This window comes from Coffea arabica, chromosome 3c (genome assembly GCF_036785885.1).
Source record: "Coffea arabica cultivar ET-39 chromosome 3c, Coffea Arabica ET-39 HiFi, whole genome shotgun sequence".
Taxonomy (NCBI): Eukaryota; Viridiplantae; Streptophyta; class Magnoliopsida; order Gentianales; family Rubiaceae; genus Coffea; species Coffea arabica.
The window spans coordinates 3,415,409-3,438,862 of NC_092314.1; the positions used below are offsets into that span (position 1 = coordinate 3,415,409).

At 36.2% G+C, this 23,454-nt stretch overlaps 4 protein-coding genes across 4 annotated transcripts; 3 read left to right on the forward strand and 1 right to left on the reverse strand.

The window, feature by feature from the left end:
* Window positions 1-2,006: 2,006 nt before the first annotated feature.
* LOC113733683 (EPIDERMAL PATTERNING FACTOR-like protein 5) lies at window positions 2,007-2,462 on the reverse strand. Its single transcript, XM_027259884.2, has 2 exons — window positions 2,342-2,462; window positions 2,007-2,260 (listed from the first exon to the last, which is right to left on the reverse strand). The coding sequence occupies exons 1-2, from the start codon at window positions 2,460-2,462 to the stop codon at window positions 2,007-2,009; spliced, it is 375 nt and encodes a 124-aa protein (XP_027115685.1).
* Window positions 2,463-8,550: 6,088 nt separating this feature from the next.
* Window positions 8,551-10,434, forward strand: LOC113734171 (acireductone dioxygenase 1). Its single transcript, XM_027260542.2, has 4 exons — window positions 8,551-8,708; window positions 8,804-8,986; window positions 9,498-9,737; window positions 10,125-10,434. The coding sequence occupies exons 1-4, from the start codon at window positions 8,697-8,699 to the stop codon at window positions 10,251-10,253; spliced, it is 564 nt and encodes a 187-aa protein (XP_027116343.1). The 5' UTR covers window positions 8,551-8,696; the 3' UTR covers window positions 10,254-10,434.
* A 1,694-nt stretch (window positions 10,435-12,128) lies between these two features.
* Window positions 12,129-15,614, forward strand: LOC113734172 (acireductone dioxygenase 2). The gene is made up of 7 exons (XM_027260543.2): window positions 12,129-12,791; window positions 13,899-14,010; window positions 14,362-14,456; window positions 14,562-14,676; window positions 14,758-14,882; window positions 15,117-15,187; window positions 15,343-15,614. Exons 1-7 carry the CDS (start codon window positions 12,774-12,776, stop codon window positions 15,407-15,409), a joined length of 603 nt encoding a protein of 200 aa, XP_027116344.2. The 5' UTR covers window positions 12,129-12,773; the 3' UTR covers window positions 15,410-15,614.
* Window positions 15,615-18,088: 2,474 nt separating this feature from the next.
* LOC113733736 (heat stress transcription factor A-6b-like) lies at window positions 18,089-21,289 on the forward strand. Its single transcript, XM_027259923.2, has 2 exons — window positions 18,089-19,602; window positions 20,140-21,289. The coding sequence occupies exons 1-2, from the start codon at window positions 19,297-19,299 to the stop codon at window positions 20,920-20,922; spliced, it is 1,089 nt and encodes a 362-aa protein (XP_027115724.1). The 5' UTR covers window positions 18,089-19,296; the 3' UTR covers window positions 20,923-21,289.
* The last annotated feature ends 2,165 nt before the right edge of the window (window positions 21,290-23,454 follow it).

A 23,454-nucleotide genomic window follows, 5' to 3' on the forward strand; every position in this document is an offset into this window, starting at 1 on the left:
ATGGACTCAATGGAAGTGACTTTTAGGATTTCTGGACTCCTAGGAAGTGAGGATGGCTTTCCAAGTCCTTGGCCAGAAAAGGGTTTTCTTTTACCTCCCTCCTATTTTGGGGCTGCCGAAACAATAGGAAACCGAAGGGACCATTCGAGTCCAGCACTGTTAGAATGCATTTAATGAAGTTCTCATTTTTGTTTGTTTTGCTGAAGACAGTAATGCATCACGATCCAAAATTCTATGCTGCTAAAACATTATGCTGGCATTAAACCAAATTCACCTATGTATCACTATCATACACAATAATTTCAGTAGTTAAACGCTATAGTATTATACCAAATTATTTTATGTATCATGTATAATTGTTTTTCTCATAATATTTTGAGAGATCAAATAAAGAGTGAATAAGGAAAATGAATGTCAATTAAAAGGGATCATTTTAGAAAGCTGTGTTGAGGTTTTTGACAATTTTACTAGTTTTTCTCGAGGTTTTGAAAATATCACCTACGTCATCAATTTGGTTTCCAATGCTTACATCATTTGTGGTGAAATGACTATACTAGTCTTACACATATACGTGGAGAGAAACAATCAAAATGTTTGCTAGTTAAATTAACCATAATTTGAAATTTTAAAAAACAACTAGTTTGTTATATAAAAAGGAAACTAATACTATGTGCACTTTTTTCTATTAATGTGTTTGACAGATAAAAAGAATCATAGATGATGTATCTGACAAATAAATAAAAGGATTCTAACATGAAAAATAACTGAGCCGTTTACAAACTAAATTAACCATCATGATTTGATTATGTTAGACATCAGAAAAAGGCTCCGACACTAGACTAACTTTTTTATATACTTGACAATTAAAAGGAATTGGACATGTGGAGATTCCAAATCCATTGTTTCTTCTTATTAGCATGGTGATAACAAGAGTCTTAAGGAAAGAAAAAGAAACTTTAAAATTTGTTTTGCTAAAAATTGAAAGGTATTACTTTTTGGTTGCAAATGATGAAAGTTTTTGTTAATCATGTGTAACAGCAATCCTGTAATTACGTTGTTTGGATTGCAGTTTTCCGTCAAAAAATTACGTTATTTTTCGTGATCACATTTCTCTCACATACATCAAATCGCTACAGTAATTTTTCCATGAAAAATCATAAAAAATGCAATCCAAACACAAGTAGATCAAATAATTAAATTAACTATTATTATAGGAGATGGCCACTTTTAGAATCAAGTAATCTTCTTACACCTAAAATCATTTTTTGTGTTATTGCTTTTTTCTTGAATTGGGTAAATTATTACAAGGGTATAAATTTCGAGGGAGGTTAGTGATATTTTCAAACTTTCGAGGATGGCAATGGAACCGTCAAACTGAGGGAATGTTTCTAAAACTCCTAATTAAAACCTTTTACATCCAATATGTCCCATGTTCATTAACATATGTACCATTAATGAAAGACACACTGCCCACCTTAGAAACTCAAAAAACAAAAAGAAAAAGAAAAAACCCATAGTGAGTTGAAGAAAAGAAAGGCTACGGACCAGAGAAAGAGAGAGATCCTCTCGTGAGTCTCAACAGAAATTACACATTCCCAAAGTTCCCAGTGTCTCCTCCAGAGTCCAGACAAGAAAAGAGAGAAAAATTAATACTGTAGCGTGTATTCCTAACTCCCAGGTGTATTAAACACTACAAAAAGCCACAAATAAAAATGTGTACTAGACAGTAGCCGAAAATGTTTAAAACAGAGAGTATTGCTGACTAACATGCAGATAGCCTTAATACTTAAAACAATTATAAGTATTTCCAAACCCCACAAGAGAAAAAGAATAAAATATGTACAAAAGACCAAAATAGTTACTAAAAATTATATGATGATCTCTGAACAACGTTTGTTCTACAACTAATGTTTTGCACTTTTACTGCCTTAATATACACTATCAAAGTAGTAAATGCCAAATTATATAAGTAATTAAGTTAAAATTTAAAAAAAAAATTGCTTGTCCTAAGGCAGGAAGAGCTTGTTCCCACATTTGCACCGCCAAGCTTCCGGGTAGTACTCTAGTGGTCGACTCAAACCCGGTTGAATCGGAACATGAACCGGTTTACACGGTGCACAGCTTCCACACTTGGATCTACATGTAGGCGGCGATGATCCCGGTCCAGTCAGTCTTCTTCGATACAAAACTCGCTTTATTAACTCCATCCCACCTGCCCTTTTCACCTCTGCTCTTATCTCCTCCGTCATTGCACCACCACCTACACAGACAAACCAACCGAGTTAACCAAAATTCAGCTCCAAGAACCGGGCTCTTTTTAAAGGTGTGTGCGGGTACTTACTGAATTGGCGGGCGTGGTTGAAAGTAAGAGCTGAAACTGAAGAAAGCAAGAGAAAGAGTAATGCACTGATGGTAGCGAATGACAGCGAACGGTTGCAGTGGCGGTGGCGTATTACGGCCATGGCGGGGGTGGGTTTTTTTTGTGGGGGTTGGGGGGGGAGGGGGGGAAGGGACGGACTTGTTAATGTTGTCTAGTATGCAGGAGGAGGAGGTGGGGGTGGTTTGGGGGTTTAAGGAGGGAGGAGGAGAAGTATGAAGTGCCAGTACTTAGTTGCCTGTGTATAGCTAAATTTGAGAACAGGGTTGTTGTTGTTGTTGTTGTTGGTTATCTTGGCTTGTTGCGTGCAGCGGAGAAGAAAGGAAGAAAAACAGCACGATTTTTTCTGGTCCAAGTCAAAGACACAATACTACATTAAAGGATGAGAGAGAGATATATTATTGTGTCTATTGTATTCATAGAGGACATATGAAAGGATGCACTTGTCTTAGTTGTCTATCGCTGTTTAACCTATCGGAGATGTTGTATTTTATATATATATATATATATATATATATACACGTTTATAAACTCCTTTGGGAGGTTTTGTAGAAAATTGCACTCTTTTTTTTTTTTGAGACCTGATATATTTCAGTAAAAAGTTGATTAGAAAAATGCGTAAAAAGAATATTTTTCAAAAACTAAACAAAATTTTTCCAAAATTAAGGCTCTGTTTGGATTGCTTGTTTCCGTCGGAAAATATTGTCATTTTTCATGATCATATTTTCCTATTACCTTTTTTTCTCACATATATCAAATCGCTACAGTAATTTTTCCATGAAAAATGACGAAAAATGCAATCCAAACACAACCTAACATTTTGAAACAAGCTCTTAATAATGTTTTTTTTGTTTGACTGAGTATATTCGTGGTAACTAAATATGTACTCATTCCTTTTACTATGAATATTGGTAACTTGGTGAAGTGGCTTGACTAATGTTAGTATTTTATACCATTTAAAGAAGACAATTATTGCATTTTCGATCGAAAAGCAACAAGGGTTTTGGTTCTTTCTTCTTGTCTTCTAACCTACTTTACCTAGGATGCAGGTAGTGCACTAGGATAGACGAAAGTCATAAATTTGTAACATCAAAAAATGGTTACTCATATACTGTACACCAAAAAGTAAAATGATATCTAGTGCTTTGGTTGCTTGCATAATTGAACGTATTTTGCAGAAATAAGAAGATAAGCAACGCAGCTCAAAAAACGGAGTCCATAATAACCACTCGGCCGTAGCATTTCAATCCCCAAAAAGCTATTCTATAGTAACCAAGATTTTCTTTTTTTGACTACTACTATTGCGTAGTCAATGCAGGTAGACTTTACCAATCGATAATAAATAGAAGAATAGATACATGTAGATTTAGCGTTATTCATTCGCGACATGCATTTCTTTTTACAACTAGTCCACGGCGGCCCTAACCTAGAGAGAACACAATAGATTTCCTAGTTTTTGTGCTACAATAGGGCATGCAAAGTCTCGGGTTTGTTTGGTCTATTTCCTCTGATGAAGAAAGAAAAGGTGTGAAGAGGGTCCCAAAAGAAATATAAGATTGATTGATTGTTCTGCGTCTGCGGGCATAGGACTGTCCTTGCGCCTGCACAACTATTGTCTAGTGTCTCTGAGCCTTCCATCTTCATTTCATTAAGGGGAACAAGAAATTGAAAGAGAATAGGATAATAGGTGAGAATACGAGGAATAATTGAATGTGGTAAATTTTAGATGTTAAAAGCAAAAAACAAAAAAGCGCAAGAAATGTCACAAGTCTATTAGGGGGTGCAGGGCATTGGTAAAACCACTAACACTTGAAGACACAAAACTAAAGGATCCTTCTAACTGGTGCCCATTTAACAGAGTCAAAATAGAATTTAGCACTTTCTTTCGCCAAAATGAGCTATATACTGAAAAGGCTCCTTCATGGTGAAGTTGTATGTGGTGGATACTTGAATACATAAAACCTATATATATATATATATATATACACGCATGAGGGGTGGTTGAAGGGGACTGTGGAGGGGGAGGACTGAGGAGTCGCCACTGGCAAAGGACGGCACTCGTGTGGTAGCGTAGGTGCGGGGGTATGCCATGGGAGGTGGCTGTCTTGTACGGGACCAACATCTGAACACTGAGTGAACGGAATGCTAATAATGAAATATTTACATACCCATCCCCCCATTATTGACTCTTTACCACCTGCTTTCCCATTTCTCATGTTACACAACATATAATTGAGGACTCAATCACAGGTCAATTTGACGCATTGTGGGCCTATATTTTGCCTAATTGTGCATGGTTGTCATGTCAAATAAAACACAGCTCCGTTTAAATTAGCTGTTTTTTAGAATATTTTTGAAATATTTTACTGTAATAATATATATAAAAATTTTTATTTTTTAGATTTTTTGCATTTTTGGTATTTTTTGAGGTTATTTTTTATGTTTTTGGTGTTTTTAAAGTTATTTTTTGTGTTTTTGAAATTGCCTTTTTTTTTGGTATTTTTGAGGTCATTTTTATTTGTATATTACTGTAACATTATATATGAAAAACTTATTTTTCAAAAAATGATCAATCCAAACATAGCCACAGATTTTTGGTGGGAGAAGGGATCATAAGTAACAAGTTCTGATTTCAAAATCTCTCACTAATATAAAAAAGGATTTAAAAAAGAACCAAATTTCTAGCAATACCCAAATATTTTGGTGATCCAATATGCCAAAGAGAGAAAGAGAGAGAGAGAGCACTTTAACTAGTAAGTTATACTCCCTCCGTCCCATTTTGATAGTCTTGTTTTCCTTTTTTGTCTGCCCCAAATTGTAATCCACTTTCCCATTAAGAAATGTAGTAATCTTTCAAATTGTCTAAAATACCCTTATTAAATATCTTATTATTAATACATTGTTATTAAATACTAACCCACTACATTGAATACATTGAGCTTTTCCAATACTAATCCATTAGCTGTAACTGATATTATTAATTGGCACTCTTCGTGATTAGCATAAGGGTATTTTAGGAAATTATTAATCTAAATTTATGTTTCCAACCAAATTAATTACACTTTTTTAATCTGTGTGAAAAAAAAATCAAGACTAACAAAATAGGACGGAGGGAGTAGTTTTTTTTCTCAAGGAAAATATGTAGGTGTAGTACGAAATTAATTTCAAAAAAAATTAAGAAGAAAAACATTAAAGAATCAAGAAGAAAAGCATTTAAGATGCACAAACTCTATCTAGTACTCCTACATTAATTGTTGCATTAAATGAAGGGGGGGGGATGATGGATAATGCGAGTGCGGGCCTACAAGCAGGGGTTTCGGTCATTCGGCTCTGGATTCAAGAGAAAATAAAAAAGAGAGTGGCCTGCGCCTTCTGGGTTCAGTCAGGTTGATGTTCAGAACTCATTTAAGGCCGGGTCAGGAAAAGAAAGAGAGAGAATTAGCCATATGGGCCGTGTGGGATCCATTTGTTGTTTGGATCAGGAAAATGGTTAAGGACTGCCAAACGTTAGATAACCTACCAAAACCGAAAGTAACAGCTTCCATTAAATGCCGGCCCTTTCTACCATACTTGTTCGTAATTCGCACTCAGTAAATTATTTATGGAACTTGATCAGTCAAACTTTCACCACTAGATGACCAATATGATTTGTAATTTTTGCATCTAAAACAAATACGTTCGAGTATGAACTCAAACTTAAGCAAGTTAAAATAGTTATTGAATCGAGCTCAGATTTTGAGAAGGAAAAATGGTCAATTTAACCCTTAAACCAATTTCATCCTTCGATTTTTTATTTAGATGTTTGTAGTCCTTCAACTTAAATTTACTGGCCAATTTCATCCTTTCGTGGTGATACTACTTTTTGACACAAAAATCACCACCAAATTAAGGGCAATATAGGAATTACACATTAAAGATCAAAACAAAAAATTAGAAAATGCTAGGGAGTAAAGTTGAAAACATTTCATCTTCTTGAATGAGCAGTTGCATACTGATTCTTATTCTTGCCAAACTTCCAAAGACAATATGTCTTAAAAAAAAAACCTTCATCAACATTGTTTTTGTACATCATCATATGTCTTGTAATTTTAGCCCCACAATTAAGACTTACTGGCATATAAAATTTTCTTGATAAACTCAAGAAAAGTATTCAAATTAGCAAATAGATTAGCTGTTTTCTAAACATTCCCTTGTCGATAGCTACCTCTTCATCATCATTGCATCAAAGTTTGGGAAACAGCTTCCTTAAATCATCATTTGGGAAACAACATTTTCACTTTGATCTTTTGGCTTACAATTCAAACTTTTTCTTCGACCTCTTTACATTCTTACTCATCCCCTCCTGTTGCATAGCCCTTGTCAATATTTTTACTCCGACACCAATAGTGGATTTTGCTGGGGAAATGAGACTTGACGAGTGGACTTGTATTGGAGTTCCAAAAAATAAATGAATTAGCAGCTTTGAGTTGGGTTTTGGGGATTTGGGTTCGGAATTTCATTGATGGGTTGGCTTTTGCAGTTTCACGGGCTTCGCTAACAGCCGGAGGTGGAGAAGAAGAACAATTTGGTTTATTGCACCTTTTGTTTTACTCCTCCAATTAATGGAGAATTGGTTTTCTCCCCAATGTAACAGAAAATATTTTTCATTCATTGTTTAAAAAACGATTCCTATTTTGTAAATCCTATATTGCCTTGACTTGATGGTGATTTTTGTGTCGGAAAGAGTTTTACTGGCAGCGCCTCTGTAAAAGGATGAAATTGGCTACTAATTTTAAGATGAAGGATGAAATCGCCTTAAGTTAAAAAGTTGAAGAACTAAATTGACAATTTTCTCTTTTGAAACACTCAACAGACTCAATGCACTGTTACGTGATAGGTTTTTGGGACAGAAAAGCAGCGGAAATAATTAAAAATTTTCCCAAAGACCCACTCAGGATCACCCTAGATTTTGCGCATGGTTCACAAAGGAAAGGAAAAATAGATTATCTTAATCTGTGTGACGTTCCTCTGCCGAATTGGAGAAGACGAATAACCTCTTGAGCAATCCAGATGTCCTGCCTCTACCGAAATTCACACGAGAGTGATATTTGGATCGTCTCTACAATAATTGTGAGTTGTGACCACCATCACATTCGTAAGTATTCTAAGGACTTTATCAGTTATATCTAACATTTAACAGATAAAGAAAATGTTATTAAAATACAAAACATAATAAGGAATGTATTAAACAGAATCATTGTTTTAGGGCATACATTCCAACATTACGCATGTAAGCTTGAATTCGATTTTGAATCATGCACCACTCAAAATCCGGAACTGTGTTTTGGTTCCTTACAATTATTCTCTCTCTCTTTTTTTTTTTGGTCCATCTCTTCTCTGGCATGGGTGCATTTTGGCTAATTCTCTGTCAAATCTTTCATGCCATAGACACATTACAATTAACTAACATGCTGATCCCAGAAGTAGCAACTCTGATATAAAAAATTTGCTTGCCGGGGCCACGTATGTTTAGGAAAGTTGCTAGAATGAGCTGTCTACTGTCAACCCCATCAGGCAAAAACAGATGTCCTTTGCGTACGATTTCCATTGTCCGGTGATTTTTGTTGTATTCATTGTTTTGACTTACATGGTCATTTTGCTCTTCTCTGCCGTCAATAAAGAATTAAGTAGAGTTTTCAGCCGTTCCGGTAAGTTGGTAACTCTTCATTCTTTTATTAGTACGAGTAGTACACAAGACGCAGCTACTTTGCTGTAGTTTTGGTCGTCTGCAGAAATAGCAATTCCATGAAACCATCCAATTACTTGTCCACGATCCAGAAGAGAAAATGGGAAGCTTGGGAGGAGTTTGAAGTATGGTTGTATCAATATCATGTGGCTCACGAGTACGGTGCCTTGACTGGAAATATAATGCCAGCAAGAAAGGATATTTTTGTCCCATCATTTTTAGCTAGAATTCCAGAGTATTCATAGCTGCCATTTTAATGATCTGTTTCTAAGGAGATGGACAGAGTATAAGACAGAAATCAGAACAAACAAGGAGGAGGAGGAGGAGGAGGATATTTATCAGGACCATAGGGACCAGTTAAAATAAACCACACCACAAACACCAAATGAAAATCAAACCTCACACGTGGCACGAAAACCAATGGGAAACCAAGATTATCACGAAAACTCCCCACACGAATATCATCATTTCAAACCTTCAGACTGCCAATGTACGTATTTCAGCAGCCACTGAACAGTTACTGACACCTCAAATACCATCGAATTTATCATTGAACTGCTGTTGACTTTCGACGTAGTCTGCTATTCAATTCTCATGGCAATTGAGGTGTGCTTTCTAAAACAAGCCCGCATAGTAAAAATTCTTGAATTCGTCATACAAATTTTATTTCTTGATACACAAGCTCTGTTGTGTCCGTGCAGGCTTGGTTTATGGATGAAAGTGGTGAGGATCAAAGGCTCCCACATAAGAGGGACCCTCCAGAGCATGTCTCCTTGGAGCATTTGGCTGATCTTGGAGTAGTTTACTGGCATTTGAACCCGGAGAATTACGAGAACGATGAAGAATTGAAGAAGATTAGAGATAGCAGAGGCTACAGCTATATGGTCTGATGAATTTCTCTCTTTCTTCTGAAATTTTTTTGGGGGATTAGTTTAATTTTTAATTAGAATACAGTAGTAGCTAGTGGTGGATCGAGAACATTTCTAAAGCTTTCATGTCTCTGAAATTCCATTACTGAGATAATTACTACTCTTAATTAGCATCATGGCATGTTCATCTTATTGTGTAATTTGAGAATAGTTTAATTTTTTTGTTTCATTACCAATTAACTTTTTATGTAAATTTCGAAGGGATTCTAAATTCTAGCTGTGCTCATAAATATACACTTGCGAAAAGGTGCTACTTGACAAAATTCTTTTTATGTTAGTTGCAGAATGATCTGCTTATATATGTAGTGTCAGTGTAAAATCTCTTTTTGACTTTGCCTATCGTGTGACATCAACTACAACGTGGTACAATATCTCGTAGTATTGTTTGAGGCTGATATTATCATAGGCCAAGCTTGCTGATGGGTTAAAATATGCCAAACCTGAATTTTGCATTCCTGTTATGAAGGATTTGCTGGACTTGTGCCCTGAGAAAGTGGAGAACTATGAACAGAAGCTGAAGAACTTCTATACAGAGCACATTCATGGAGATGAGGAGATACGTTATTGCTTAGAGGGTAGTGGTTACTTTGATGTTAGAGACAAGGATGATCGTTGGATTCGCATCTGGATCAAAGCCGGTGATCTTATTGTGTTACCAGCTGGAATTTACCACCGGTTCACCCTTGACACCAGCAACTATGTGAAGGTAAAAATATTGATATCATGAGCCTCACTTCTGATGGGACTATGTCTATACATTGCTCATATTCTATTCATGAATTAGTTGACACTTGACAGACCAAATGTAAAACTAGAGAACTTCATCTCGCTTTATCAATTTCTGGCCAATTCAGGATTTAAAGTAGCCAGCGGTGAAAGGGATCAACTCAGGGCACCTCTATTTAAAAGGATAAATCCCACCGAACTGAGTTTACCACTAGAAATGAAATGAAATAGGTCATAGAGTCCAGGAACCAGTTTGATGAAGTTCGCTAGGCTTTTATGCCAAATCATGAAGACTACAGTCCTCGACGGGCTTCCTGAATGATTCCTGACTCTTTGGTGCTGTGTTTTTCACTTGCATTGCCTGCAGCTGATGAGGTTGTTTGTGGGAGAGCCAGTTTGGACAGCCTTTAACCGGCCACAGGAGGATCATCCGGCTAGGAAGGAATACGTGAAGAATTTCACTGAGAAGGTGGGAGTGCCACTGGAAGCTCATTGATACAACCTCATCAAAGAGGGGGCTGGGGACGTTTTCTTGTCTTTGGTATTTTTTAACAAATATGGCGTTGCCTTATCTTTTAATACAACGGTGTATGGTATAAATTATGTTGGAACTGCGAGTAAAAAGTACTAATATATGTATTCTGCTGGCTGTTGACTCTTGCCTCTTTTGGCTGAAACGTAATGAGCCGTGCATCCTACTTTACAAAGAATAGGACCCTTTTGGAGATGAGATGTTTGGTTGACGAAGAACTAGTGAGCTGCTTAAAGTGAAGGGAAAACAGGGCAAAATTGAATGAAGAAAAAGAAAACAAAGAAGAGGACACAGAATTAGAGAACGCTCGGCCATTCCCTCAAACCTAAGAATAAGCAATAATTGCCGTTTCCAATTGAGATGAATGGTTGGTCGGTTCATTGTCTGACTTCAGGGAATGTGGGCTGCTTTGTGTACTTGGACGGTGATGATGAGATGGGCTAAATTTGGACAAATTGAAAGTTAGATCAGGAAACTTTGCCAGCTGATTGCTGGTTGACATTTCTATTCGAGCAGTGCCAGCCCACAGGCCCTGTACTCCGGTGTCCATCAAACAGTAATGTAGAATCCATAGCTAAACATTCGGCAGCAAAATGAATTGTATTCTCATGGACAGGTCAAAGAAGGAAGGCAGTATAGAATTTTGGATGATAGAACAATTGGTAGATGGTTTGTCCACTTCTCTTTCAGAGATTCATCAACAAGAGCACTAAAGAAATATGGCTTCAAAGGCCGGTTGCATGCAAACGTGTAATGGTGGCTCTTTGAATTTTGACAAAAGGAAAAAGACCAAGTGAAGGGATGTAAAACGTTTTCTGGAAAACATTTTTCGTATTTTCTGCATGTAAAGGAATATGTGGTCACAACGTGTAGAAAGCAAAGGTAGGGGTAAAAGAGGGGAAAATATTTCAAAAGTTAAACAAACACCAGAAAATGAAGTTAGAAAATATTTTCAATAGGTTAACCAAGAAAATGATGAAAAAGAAATGATTTTCCTGAAAAATTACTTTCATGAAAAATATTTTCCCCATTAAAACATTTTACTCCCAGCCAAACGGATGTACCTACTGAAGAACTCTTTCAACATTTTGATCTGGAATGGCTTTAGTGGCCAACTTGATAATGAATACAAGGCTTTTTACTAGTTAATAATAGATGAAATCAAATGATCACGTATAATATATATATTCGTATTGTTAAGTGAAATCAAATAGATATATACATATGTTTTAAAAAAAAAAATGTATTCGTGCATATGATTAGTAAGAGATGAAAGATTCATTTTGTGAAATATGAGGGACGAAAAGATTCATTTTGTGAATATATGAAGGATCATGGATCGAATTATGTGAAATGTGATTTTACAATTTTGTCCATAAAAAATTAGCGCGTGTAAAGCGCGCACTGGATTCCAGTAAAATACTAGTCGGAAACCTAAATCGAAATCAAATTTATCTGATATGAATTTGTAAGGGATATAAAATTACACTTTTGAAAGTGAGGGACTAAAAAAATCATTTTACAAGACGCAAAGAATGCATTTTTCCGTTTTTCTTGGTTTACTCGAGGTTTGGTAGGGTATGCTGGTGCCAACCAAGGACCAAAATATCCAAACTTCTCTAGCGTCTTCATCTCTAGAACTTCTCTAGTATCTTCTTTCGCTTCACGGGAGTGCGCTAGAATTCAAAGGTCTGCAAATGCTATAATAAACAAGTTGCCAATAGAATATGAATTTAACAACAGAAGATTCATGGTCTTCGAGAATGTTACACCGACTTGAGGCATGCCTCTATAAATAAGCAGCTCATATTGCTGCCTATCTCCACTCTGCATTGAGAGTACCCCAGGAGAGTAATAAAGCAAACCAATGCACTGTACTACCATTTGTTGGTTGCATAAGCATTCTTTTATGATCTTTGGTATTTTTGCCTTTTACTACAATGTTAAGCTGAAATAAATTTTTTTGGGTTATATTTTTTGTGCTATCTAATCGGCTATGAAAATAGGGGAAAAATATTTTTAGAAAATAGTGCAGTGCTTTTTTATGTAATGTAATGTACCTGACATAAAAAAGTTGCTGAGAAACGTGTTATGATGGAAACAAAAAATTTTGACAAATAATCTACATTCAAAAAACAAACACAGTCAAACAGACAAATATATAGTCAATTTCGTAATCCAGGCCACAACTAATTGAGGCCAGATGCACGTCCAGATTTTAGGAAAAAAAGAAATTCTTTGATTTCTGCACTTGAGAATACTAAAATACCCCTCTATCTGTCAAGTCTGCTTTAGAAATTCAACTAATCTGGACAAATTCCATTCCAGAACGAGGGCATTACCGTAATTTAAGTTTCAAAGTCAAGGTGGGTACGATGTTTATAAATTCGGCGTGGTTCCGAAGCTCAGACGCGGAAAATTCCATTCAGACCTGAGAGTAAAGAGCTGACCTGTGGACAGAAAAAAAAAAAAAAAAAGCAAAAAATGGGTTCTCTTACAAAGGTATGATATCCCGCTGACTTTATTTTCTATGTGTTTCCCTGAATTTCTCATACTGCTATATCCGAATTGCATGCGGAAGATATTGGTTTGGATGAGAAATCCGTTATCGTGAAATTGCGTAATTATTTTCAGTTTATTTTGGATGCTATGCTCAGGTGCGTCTGTGTGCGAGTTTTTGTTGTGTTCTAATCCAGATTGAAATAGCTTGCATTTATGAGTGTGATTCTTAAGAGAATTGATATTTAATTGAGGGAAAGACTACATCTTGTTGATAGATTGATAGCAAAGACTGCAGGAAGAAGATGAAGGAAATAAGAATGGTTCTGCTTTTTTCTTTTTCTGGAAGAAAATAAAGCTGATTATTTTGCTTTTGTGAAGATTGAATTTAGAGAGGAAGTTTGGTGGCTTTGGATTATGTGGGCATTCAATGGTGTGTTCTTTTACCAGCTGATCTTGGCTTTTGAGGGATTGGAAGTTTTACTTTTAGGTTTTTTCGATCTAGGTATGGTGTTCCCAATGGGATAATTGTCGGGGATATAACTAGTTTACTATTCTTTTGCATCCAAACTATGATTTGGAACTGGAACTAGTGCAGAAACTATTACCTCCTCAAACTGTCGGGTCTGTTTTGGCCTCTTTCTTGGATTTCACAGGACTTACTGGTGATATAGGTGCAATTAGAGGGATTAGTTGCAGTTTCTGTAAATGGATTTTGGCATTTGTGTATCTTGCTTTCTGTATTTTCTGTTGAATAGTTACTATCTCACATCTATGTGTGTGGACTAAATTTGTGACTAGGCTTTATCCTAATTTGAATAACTAGGGAACACATCATAAGCTACACTGTGGAATACATAATCTTATGTTATCTGGTGTTCCAGTTGGGAAAAGAAGTTCTTAAATCGTCTTGCTTCATGTACATAGCTAAAAGAGGAGAGGCATTTCAGTACTATGTTTGCTTCATGAGTGCGATTGTACTATGTTTGCTTCATGAGTGCAATTGACCCATTGAAATTTCTGTGTCGTTTAGTTCCTGATTCCCGTTGAGAAAGGTGTGTTTCTTGACGGGAAAATATTAGATCATTTCATCTATTTTTTGTATTGTAGGATGACAGGGAGGAAGTGATACAGGCATGGCATATGGATGACAGCGATGAGGACCAGAGACTTCCCCACCACCGTGAGCCTAAGGAGTTTGTCTCTCTGGATAAACTTGCAGGTATATACATTGGATACTAGCCAGGATTATTCTCAATCTATGAAGGGCTTCTGTTGGAACAAAGCTAGTTATTGACTGTCCTTTTTTTTTTTTCTGTTATTGACAATATACAAGCGTCCTGGTTCTTGATAAAATTTGTTACACATTCACATTATGCCTGTAGTGAAGTTAATTGTCTGTGCAAGACCATTTGAATTATTCGTGAATTGCTTTCTCTCTGTCTAGCCTCTAATTAAACGTGTCTTGAGTGTCGTCTTTTGCTTTTTTCTCTCTGTTGAGCCTCTGAACTTATTTAAACGCATATTGAGTTACCTTGTCTTATTCTCTGATCCAGTGTTCTCAATTTTCCAGAACTCGGAGTACTCAGCTGGCGATTGGATGCTGATAAGTATGAAAATGATGAAGAGTTGAAGAAAATCCGTGACGCCCGTGGATATTCATACATGGTATGAAGAAGCGTCAATCAAAGTGGCATAAATTTATTATCTTTGTCAGTTGAACTTTGTCTTGACTGGTAAGTTGAGTATAATGGGATCCAAACACCTTTTCAGGACTTCTGCGAGGTTTGCCCTGAGAAATTACCCAATTATGAGGAGAAGATCAAAAACTTCTTTGAAGAACATCTTCACACTGATGAGGAGATCCGCTACTGCGTTGCAGGGAGTGGTATGTTAATGAACAGTAATTTGACTCTGTTATCTTACTTTCTCAAACTGGTCTATGGCCTTAAATTTTTGTCTGGTGAAGGTTACTTTGATGCTCGGGATCGTAATGATGAATGGATCCGCATCTGGGTAAAGAAAGGAGCCATGATTGTCCTTCCAGCTGGGATTTATCACCGCTTTACTCTTGATTCTGACAACTACATCAAGGTACTTGTGTGCAATGCAAATAAGCCTGTGTTAGACAAAAAGTACAATGTTGTACAACTGTTCTTGTTTTTCATTTGGGCCTGAGTATGGATTGGTTGCTCAATTGATGTGTGTTGTTCATTATTATTATTTAGTTTTTCTGTGATCAAATCATATAACCACATTGTTTGGTTATTATGGAAACGATTCATGGAAATTATTTCTTAATTAAATCACATTGTTGTTGTTTTGTAGGCAATGCGGCTTTTTGTTGGTGATCCGGTTTGGACACCCTTTAATCGCCCGCATGACCATCTGCCTGCAAGGTATGTCTTCTACTTAGCTTGAAGCTCTTTGCTTCTCCACATATTTATTGTTGCCATTGTCCGAACTCAAAGAAATCTAAATAGTAAATATAACCTGGAAAATAAAAGTGGAAAGTTATGGCCTGTTATTCTAAGAAGGGGGTCATTGTGTGCAGGAAAGCATATGTTGAAACATTTGGGCAGAAGGAAGGTGCAGGTCAGGCAGTTGACGCTGCAGCTTAAAAACGCATCTACAGTATGACAAGTGAAGCTTATTATAATAGCTACCAAATAAATTGGATTGAATGATACTTCCTGCTGGCTTGTTGCTTTGCTTTTAATTGTCTGTAATCGTTTAAGATGATGTTGTATAAGAAAAGATGGAAAACTGTGTTGTGCTTGCCTGCTTTATCAGCCCCTCTTAAATGGTGTGTTCTTTTGTTGTGTATATGCGAGTTGCAATGGTGGATTCTATATTTGGTAAAACTGACTATATATATAATATGCTTCCTGCCCTTTTCCACCCTGTTACAACTTCTGAATTGATGTTAGGAGATCATGCATGTTTTGTCTGTGATCTTTTGTTCTACATCCATCCGGAAACCCATATAAAGTATGCCCTTTTTTTGCCCTTTTGTTGTTCGTATTAGTTTAATATATTAGTGTCCTATTTAATAAGCTGGAACTGTGTTTGAAACGGCTGGATGTGGTAACACGTGTATTGAGATGGTGATGTAGGTGGGTCAGATACTTCCTACGACTAGTATTTGGTAGGCAACCGATATCGATATCATTGGGTGGGCTGTGCCACTCTTTGGATCATACAGCAGACTAGTGATATACTTGCAGATGTTTGCGACCGGCAGGGAAGGCCTCATATTATTAGCAATAATAAACCACTGTCTTTGGCACGGGCTACTACCCAATTACAATCATCTAACCCTCTTGTCTTGTCTTTTGCCGTTTGTCTTGGTAGAAAATCAGAAATGTAGACTTGGACCAAGTAACTTTTCGTGGATTTTGTCACTCTTTATTAACCAAAACGAAGAGAATGGGTAAGGAGTTACAAAATCTGCCCGCTTTAGTCTAATGGCTAAAATTGAGATTTTAAAACTTAAAAAGAGATATTGGCTTTTAATCGTTCTTTCTTTTCTTCGCTCCTTAATTATTACTACTCTTACATTTTAAAAAAGAGGATTTACAAAATCCGGGCTCACCTAGAAAAAAAACATTTGTTAGGTAATTATGAGGTTTCTGATTACATGGAAATATGATTTTAAGTGTTAATGGCGTTTCATGTTGGCTAACAAATTGTTTCCTCGAAACTTCCTTTAGCCCCCCCCCCCCCAAAAAAAATTTAATGTAGCCTAAGGACCGTGTGTAAAACTAAAAGGATTGTTGTTTTGGGCTGCATAATCAAAATCCAAATTGGCTAGAGCTGCCTAAAATTTCTTTTTACGTGTTTGAATGTTTTGAGTATGTGACATTATTGGTATTAGAATACCTTGACTGTGCATGTGTTGCTTCCATAGTCTTAAAACATGCTTTGAATAATGATGTCTGAGTTGATTATTAACTATTATTTAATCATCTAGTAAGATCTGGATGTTCCATTAGAGCCTTGAATACGTCAAGGATTGTGGACCCCATCATTAAGGATTTATAGTGTCATCATTAGGATCTTGATTAATGATTAAAATACCTAATATTATTTAAGGTAAGCAGATCCATGGCATCAAAGATATTTTCCATGGAAAGCTTGTTGGCAATATGACCAAACTAACCGACCTTACTTTTTTCAGCGTACGAAGTACTGCTGCTTACTTAACTGAAGTCCGCGTATTTAGTAGGTGAGGACTATTTTAACATTGCTTGACTCATTTTCCATCTTTTTTTTTTTTTTTGTCAATCATCATTTCTATTCTTACTCTATCATAATCTAACTAGAGGGGGAGGCACAACTGAATTTACGGGACATCGATGGGGACAGAACCATCATCGAATCAAACGGATATGCTATGCACCCGTTTGAAATTTTTTTTTTTTGAAGAACTGCACGTGGCAATTGGTTAGAGGCATGGTTCGAATCCTTGCCTCCTACCTCACCGAACCCTTGGTTTTCCATCTTTTGTTGCTTGCTCATTTTTTTTCCCTTTCCTGACCTAGATATTTTTTTTTTTGAAGAATCACAAATGTGACAAATTGATTGGAGTCATGGTTCGAACTCTTGCCTCCCATCCCACCGGACCCTTGGTTTTCCATCTTTTGTTGCTTGCCCCTTTTTTTTTCCCATTCCCGACCCAATAATATCTAATTTATTCCTGCTCTACAATCATATTATTTTCTTTCCCGTCATTGTTGTTTACAGTTTATACTATGAATTATAAACAATCGAATTCCCTTTTTTGTTAATAAAAAAAAAACAGTTGCATTCTGGTCCCATTTGAAAATTAAATTGCACAAAAGAGGGGGAAGAAACGAGATGTCGGGATTCTACTCCATTACCTGCCATGTCTCTATCTCCGTCTTTCGTGTAAGTTCTAGACATTTAGCGAATTCCTTTTAATATTATTTTACTCCAACACTTGTTGTAATGCCATAGAAGCACATTGGTGGACCAACTCATAAGGGCTTTGCTAAATAATTCACGAAATTTATCATGAAGGTTTTAGTTTAGGATTAATTTTATATATATTGTTAATATATGCATTATCATTATTAGATATATGATACATGTATAAAATTTAAATTTAAAACTCAAAAGTTATATAATTTATCTAATCGTGATAGTGTATATATTGAATTGTGAATTATGTTAGTTGTATGGAAATCTGTCATGTATAAATTCTTACTGATATTTAAGATAGAAACAAGTAATTGATAATGCTTCTCTTGGAGGGCAGATTTGATTGTTGAATGTTGAGGAAAAAAGAATTGTAATCAAATCTTTTCACGGAAATGAGAATGCTCGTTCAATTATAATAATGATCCCCAATACAAAGGGCACAAAAGAAAGGGAAGTTTTCGTTTCGAGGATACCACATTGCAACACATGTACAACTCACAGGATAAACTATCAACTTCTTCTACATTTCTAAAGCTGAATTGCTAATCAGATCTGAACCGGTGGCCGTGGTCATTTGGCCAACGAGATTGGATTGGGGAAAATTTAGGTTAAAAACGTGTCTTTTCATATGCAATTCTCGTGTCTTATTCATAATATGCAATTCTGTACTCTGATTTGGTATATTGGAAGGACGATTCCCCTCCAACACGTGGAAACACGTACAGAAAAACTTTCCTTAAACAAAAGAGTAGCAGCAGCAATGGATTTACCAGTCAAACTTGTAAAAGTCCAAGGCCCTCCCAAAAGAAGAAAGGGCACTGGGAGGTGTGGGGACTTGAAAATATCTCAACACCATTTTATTCTTGTTTATGCATCATGTAGACTTTCCACCCGTCCAAAGCTAACAAAAGTGGTGAATAGTGCTAAAAAGCAATAAAATAAAATGACCTTTCTTTTATTCCTAATAGTAACTGCTACTATGAACCAATAATGACCTAATAAGATGAAAGGACCCTTCTTTATATCAGCCCTATGACAATGAAATAAAACTTTGCACCCAGCATTCACGTCTTCTACCCTATTGTTTTCCTCCACCCCGTTTCTTTGCTTCCGTTGAAGCATGGTCTCCAAAGCTTGTCTTCTCCAACTCTCTTGGACTTCCTCATTGTTGCCTCCTTGATTTGCAGTTAACCTCCCAATCTTCTCCTTAACTTGCACGTAAATTATCTTCCAAAACCCATTTTCTCTCTTTAATATTCTTTTTTCTTCTTTCTTGCTACTACTATTTTTCATTTTCTTTTCTTCCTTCTCTCTTGAGGAGGAGGAGCTCAGTATTAGGAAAACAGCTAAAGATCTCTGCCCTTGAAAAGGAACATCGTATTACCAAGTAGTTACTGTTTAGGGGTAGTATTTGTTTGTGACTTGCTTCAACTACTGCTCTCAAGTCAAATCTACCAAACCATCCATCTATAGTTAAAAACAAGGCTGACCCTGGTATGTTTTGGTGTCGTTAGCTAATCCCAGAAAGGGTTTCCTTTTTTGGTCTGGTCAGTGGAATCCAGGTATGAATCCTTTAGGTTCATCAGTGAAGGAGGAGTTTCCTGCTGGATCTAGTTCATGGTATTCAGATGAGACTTTTTCTTCGGCCACTCCTCAGCCAATGGAGGGGCTTCGCGAGTCTGGTCCTCCACCATTTCTCACTAAGACTTATGACCTTGTGGATGATCCAAGCACCGATCATATTGTCTGTTGGAGTAAAGGTAACAACAGTTTTATTGTTTGGGATCCACAGACATTTGCTATGAACCTTCTTCCTAGGTACTTCAAGCATAACAATTTCTCAAGCTTTGTCAGGCAGCTCAACACTTATGTGAGTCTTCTCTTAATTACAAGCTGAAGGATTTTCTCTCATTTTTGACTTGTCTACAATGTGTTCTTAAATTATGAAGTTAGATACATAGATTTGCTCAAGATATTTTATTTACTTCCCTTATTTATTCGTGTTCATTAGGCATCTTAGTTTGAAATGCTGTAATCTTGGGCTTCAATTTCAAGATTTGTGGTATAAATTGCACCTCTAATAGTTTCACCTTTTAATGCTTGCAATCTTCCTCAATGTATTCCTTTTGTTTGCGCAATGGCTTTAAGGAGTAGTAGTAGTAGGCTAAATTATATGCGGAAATCATAAGTAACATGTTCTACTAATCACTCTTCATTTGTAACATGTAAATATTGTCATTGAGTAACGCTTCAAATTTTATTTGGTTTTCTGTACAATAATCCCAAGATATTAAATTAAGTTTATGGCCTTTATTTCTTATATGGTTCTCAAAGTACTGTAACGACAGGTACATGTTTCCCTATGGTTATATAATGTGAAAGACTGGTAGTACTTTCGATTGTGCAGGGTTTTAGAAAGGTTGATGCAGAAAAATGGGAGTTTGCTAATGAAGGGTTCTTAAGGGGGCAAAGGCATCTTTTGAGAAATGTTAGGCGAAGAAAGACACCTCCCCATCTACAATCTTCCAACCCAAATTTAGAGTCTTGTCTTGAAGTGGGAAGGTTTGGATTAGATGTTGAAGTTGATCGGTTGAGGCGTGACAAGCAGGTGCTAATGCTGGAACTAGTAAGGCTTAGACAGCAACAACAGAATACTAAAGCCTACCTTAAAACAATGGAGCAAAGACTACGAGGAACTGAGAATAAACAGCAGCAGATGATGACATTCTTGGCTAGAGCAATTCAGAATCCTAGAATCCTTGAGCAGTTAGTCCAACAGAAGGACAAAAGGAAAGAACTTGAGGAAGCAATTGGCAACAAAAGGAGGAGGCCAATCGATAAAGGTCCTAGCTTTAGTGTTGGTGTAGGAGAATTTGGTCAAGAAGGGGAAGAAGTTAACGATTATGTCAAACTAGAATGTCAGGATTATGGTCATGACCTGACTGGACTTACAGATTTTGAGCTGAACACACTTGCAATAAACATGCAAGAGCCAACTCCACCTCCGATGAATTTGGAGGAAGAGTATGTTGGAAAGGATGACGACTCATTTGATGATGGATTTTGGGATGGATTGATTCATGAGGGCATTGAAAATGACATAGGTTTGCGTGGTGGTGAAGGAGAAGATCTAGAAGATTTGGATTTGTTAACCGATCAGCTTGGTTTTCTGGGTTCTAATCCACCGTAAAAGCCTCCCTCAACCTAAATCTGTTTGGTGGTCGCTGATCCCGACTTACTTGGGATGCAATACTTTTGTGGAAAAGCAAACTCACAGTTCAGCTGGTGTATGGATTAAGGCATTTAACTTGTGAAGGTTATGAAGTTATTTATTCAGCATTGGAATTCTTCCAGAAATCTGACAATCTTGGAGCTTCAGTAATTTATTGCAACAATTTGTTTAGCTTCTGTAATTTATTGCAACACTATGTTTCATATCTGCTTTTGGATTCCTTCTTGGCTGTATTGCACTGCTTCTGGGAATAGTACTTGTAGGGAGGTCTTTAAGCTGAACGTTGCCGTGTTGAACAATGTTAAAAACTTGTATGCTTCAGTAATTTCTTTACATGATCACAATTCATGTAGCTAAAAAGAAGGGAAGCTGGAGTGTCCGGTGAGACTGGGAAAATACTTAGTGGGTGTTTGGACAGCCATTTTTCACCAAAAAATTGCTACGTTTTTTCGTGAACACATTTCCTATAACCTTTTTATCTCATATATATTGATATCGCTACAGTAATTTTTCTACAAAAAAATGCAATCCAAACTCTGGTACATTGTTTGTATTGTGATTTTATCTGTTGATTGGATTTAGATATTCCAGTAGATGATTGTGCATATATAGATGTTTCGCCATAAACCATTAGATTTGATTATCCATAATCCACACGTCTTAATTAGATTTTCCAAAGAAAGAACATAATATTTAAGTGTTCCTATACCGTTAGGTGTCTTATCAGATACGTCCCAAAGATCATCTAGGAATATGGTGTTTTTAACTCGTAGGGACAAATTTGTGTTGCAAGATGAGAGGGTCTATGGAAATGTTTATTGATACCTTGCAAAAAGTTTTATGGTAAATTATTTTTTTTCTGTAATGCAATTGACTTTTGAAAAACATTTTGATGTAAGTCACAATTTTCAAATGCCAAATTAACCTTTTAATTGTAATTTGGTGGATGGATGTTAATTACCATTAATGATGATCATCACTCCATCAGTGGACTAATAAAGGTGACAATATGAAAAGATGGGAAGGAAGACAGAATATTGTAATTGAGTCTTTAATCCAACTTGAAAAATGTTGGTTGGCTCTAAAGTTGTTAGCCATTTATGTTGTGTTTGTTTGCCACAAACTAGCCAGGGATTCTTTAGTATCACTATTCTTGTTTCATGTCTTCTCAAGTTCTCAATACTCGTTTGCTTTAGCAAATAGTCCCACTAGGCAGCGGAATCGGAATTAGTAGTTTAAGATCCATTCAAACCGTCTAAAAAAACACTTGCTACCTAAACTTATCTGACTAATTTAGAGTTCACTATCACAAGAAAAAATCAACACAAGCAGCTCCAATGATAAACTAACAATTCATTGTTCTATTTCATTTCATTAGTAATCCATATTTCATAGCTAATCTAAGTTCAAGACTAATCCAACCTAGTTAACAATGAGGTATTTTTTTTAATAGTATTTGCATCATATTTTCCTTCTCCTCGCACGTGATATTCTCTTAGAATCAATTTTATAACAATAAATGCTTAAATATAACTAAAAGAAATGAAACCAAAATCGGAATCAATTACTTAAACTTTAATCGGATTCATATCGGAGATTCAAAAATCGTAACCATAATTGTAACAGTTCCTATAAGGGTTGGTTGAGATTCTATCTTTCAGAAGAACTGAAACCGTTGGTTGTTAAATTTGAACCAGTGATTCTGAAGTCGCGATCATGTTCAGTTCACATTGATGCAGCAAAAGATGGGCGCAAGTTTAGTGAGTATGATTATGCACGTACCTGACTTAAAGAAAGGAAGTTCTTGGTGACAGATCAGGTCAGATAGTGCTCCATAATTCTCTATTTAGGGAGGTCACTTCCTTCTGAAGCTATTAATATTAGTCTTAATGATGCATCAACGTTGGCACTGGAGTAGCAGTCTGGGAATTGAATTGGTTCACACATAACAAAGGACGTTGCCTTGTTTGTCTGTCTGGATTGGGCATGGGTGCATGAACAAAAGCAAAGTTACTTCCCCCTGGCAATGGCGTATGTAAAGATTACGCCGACTTTTTGCCTTCCTATCTTGCTGCATTTTGAAAAATAAGAATTCTTCATACTGTTTTGTTCTTTATTGTGAGCTTTTAGCCCTGGCTTTTGTTCTGATAATGATTCTACTTAATGGGTCTCTCAAATGTGTCAGATATTCCTGAACAATATACAAACATAAGGTCTGTTTGGTTAGCACGATTTGCCAAAAAAAATATTATTAATTTTGAACTACATTTTTTCATCTTGTATACATTACGCCATAAAAGTGTTATAGTGTTATTTTAAATAAATTTTTTTTTCAAATAATCTCTTATCCAAATATACGTGATTGTTGCTAAACACTTGTGCTTAGGTTATACATAAATAATATCGATCCACTAAATGGATGTTAAATCCTGGCCGGTCGAATTGCCCAACTCGATGTGATTTTAGAAATTGCACAAATGGATGGGGTAT

Coding starts and splice junctions, on each gene's coding strand:
- LOC113733683 (XM_027259884.2), bottom strand. CDS start 2,462: ATGGCCGTAATACGCCACCGCCACTGCAACCGTTCGCTGTCATTCGCT. Junction 2,261..2,341: donor CAACCACGCCCGCCAATTCA/GTAAGTACCCGC, acceptor TTGTCTGTGTAG/GTGGTGGTGCAATGACGGAG.
- LOC113734171 (XM_027260542.2), top strand. Junction 8,987..9,497: donor GCAGAGGCTACAGCTATATG/GTCTGATGAATT, acceptor CCTGTTATGAAG/GATTTGCTGGACTTGTGCCC. Junction 9,738..10,124: donor ACACCAGCAACTATGTGAAG/GTAAAAATATTG, acceptor CATTGCCTGCAG/CTGATGAGGTTGTTTGTGGG.
- LOC113734172 (XM_027260543.2), top strand. Junction 14,011..14,361: donor CTCTCTGGATAAACTTGCAG/GTATATACATTG, acceptor TCAATTTTCCAG/AACTCGGAGTACTCAGCTGG. Junction 14,677..14,757: donor CTACTGCGTTGCAGGGAGTG/GTATGTTAATGA, acceptor TGTCTGGTGAAG/GTTACTTTGATGCTCGGGAT.
- LOC113733736 (XM_027259923.2), top strand. CDS start 19,297: ATGAATCCTTTAGGTTCATCAGTGAAGGAGGAGTTTCCTGCTGGATCT. Junction 19,603..20,139: donor TCAGGCAGCTCAACACTTAT/GTGAGTCTTCTC, acceptor TCGATTGTGCAG/GGTTTTAGAAAGGTTGATGC.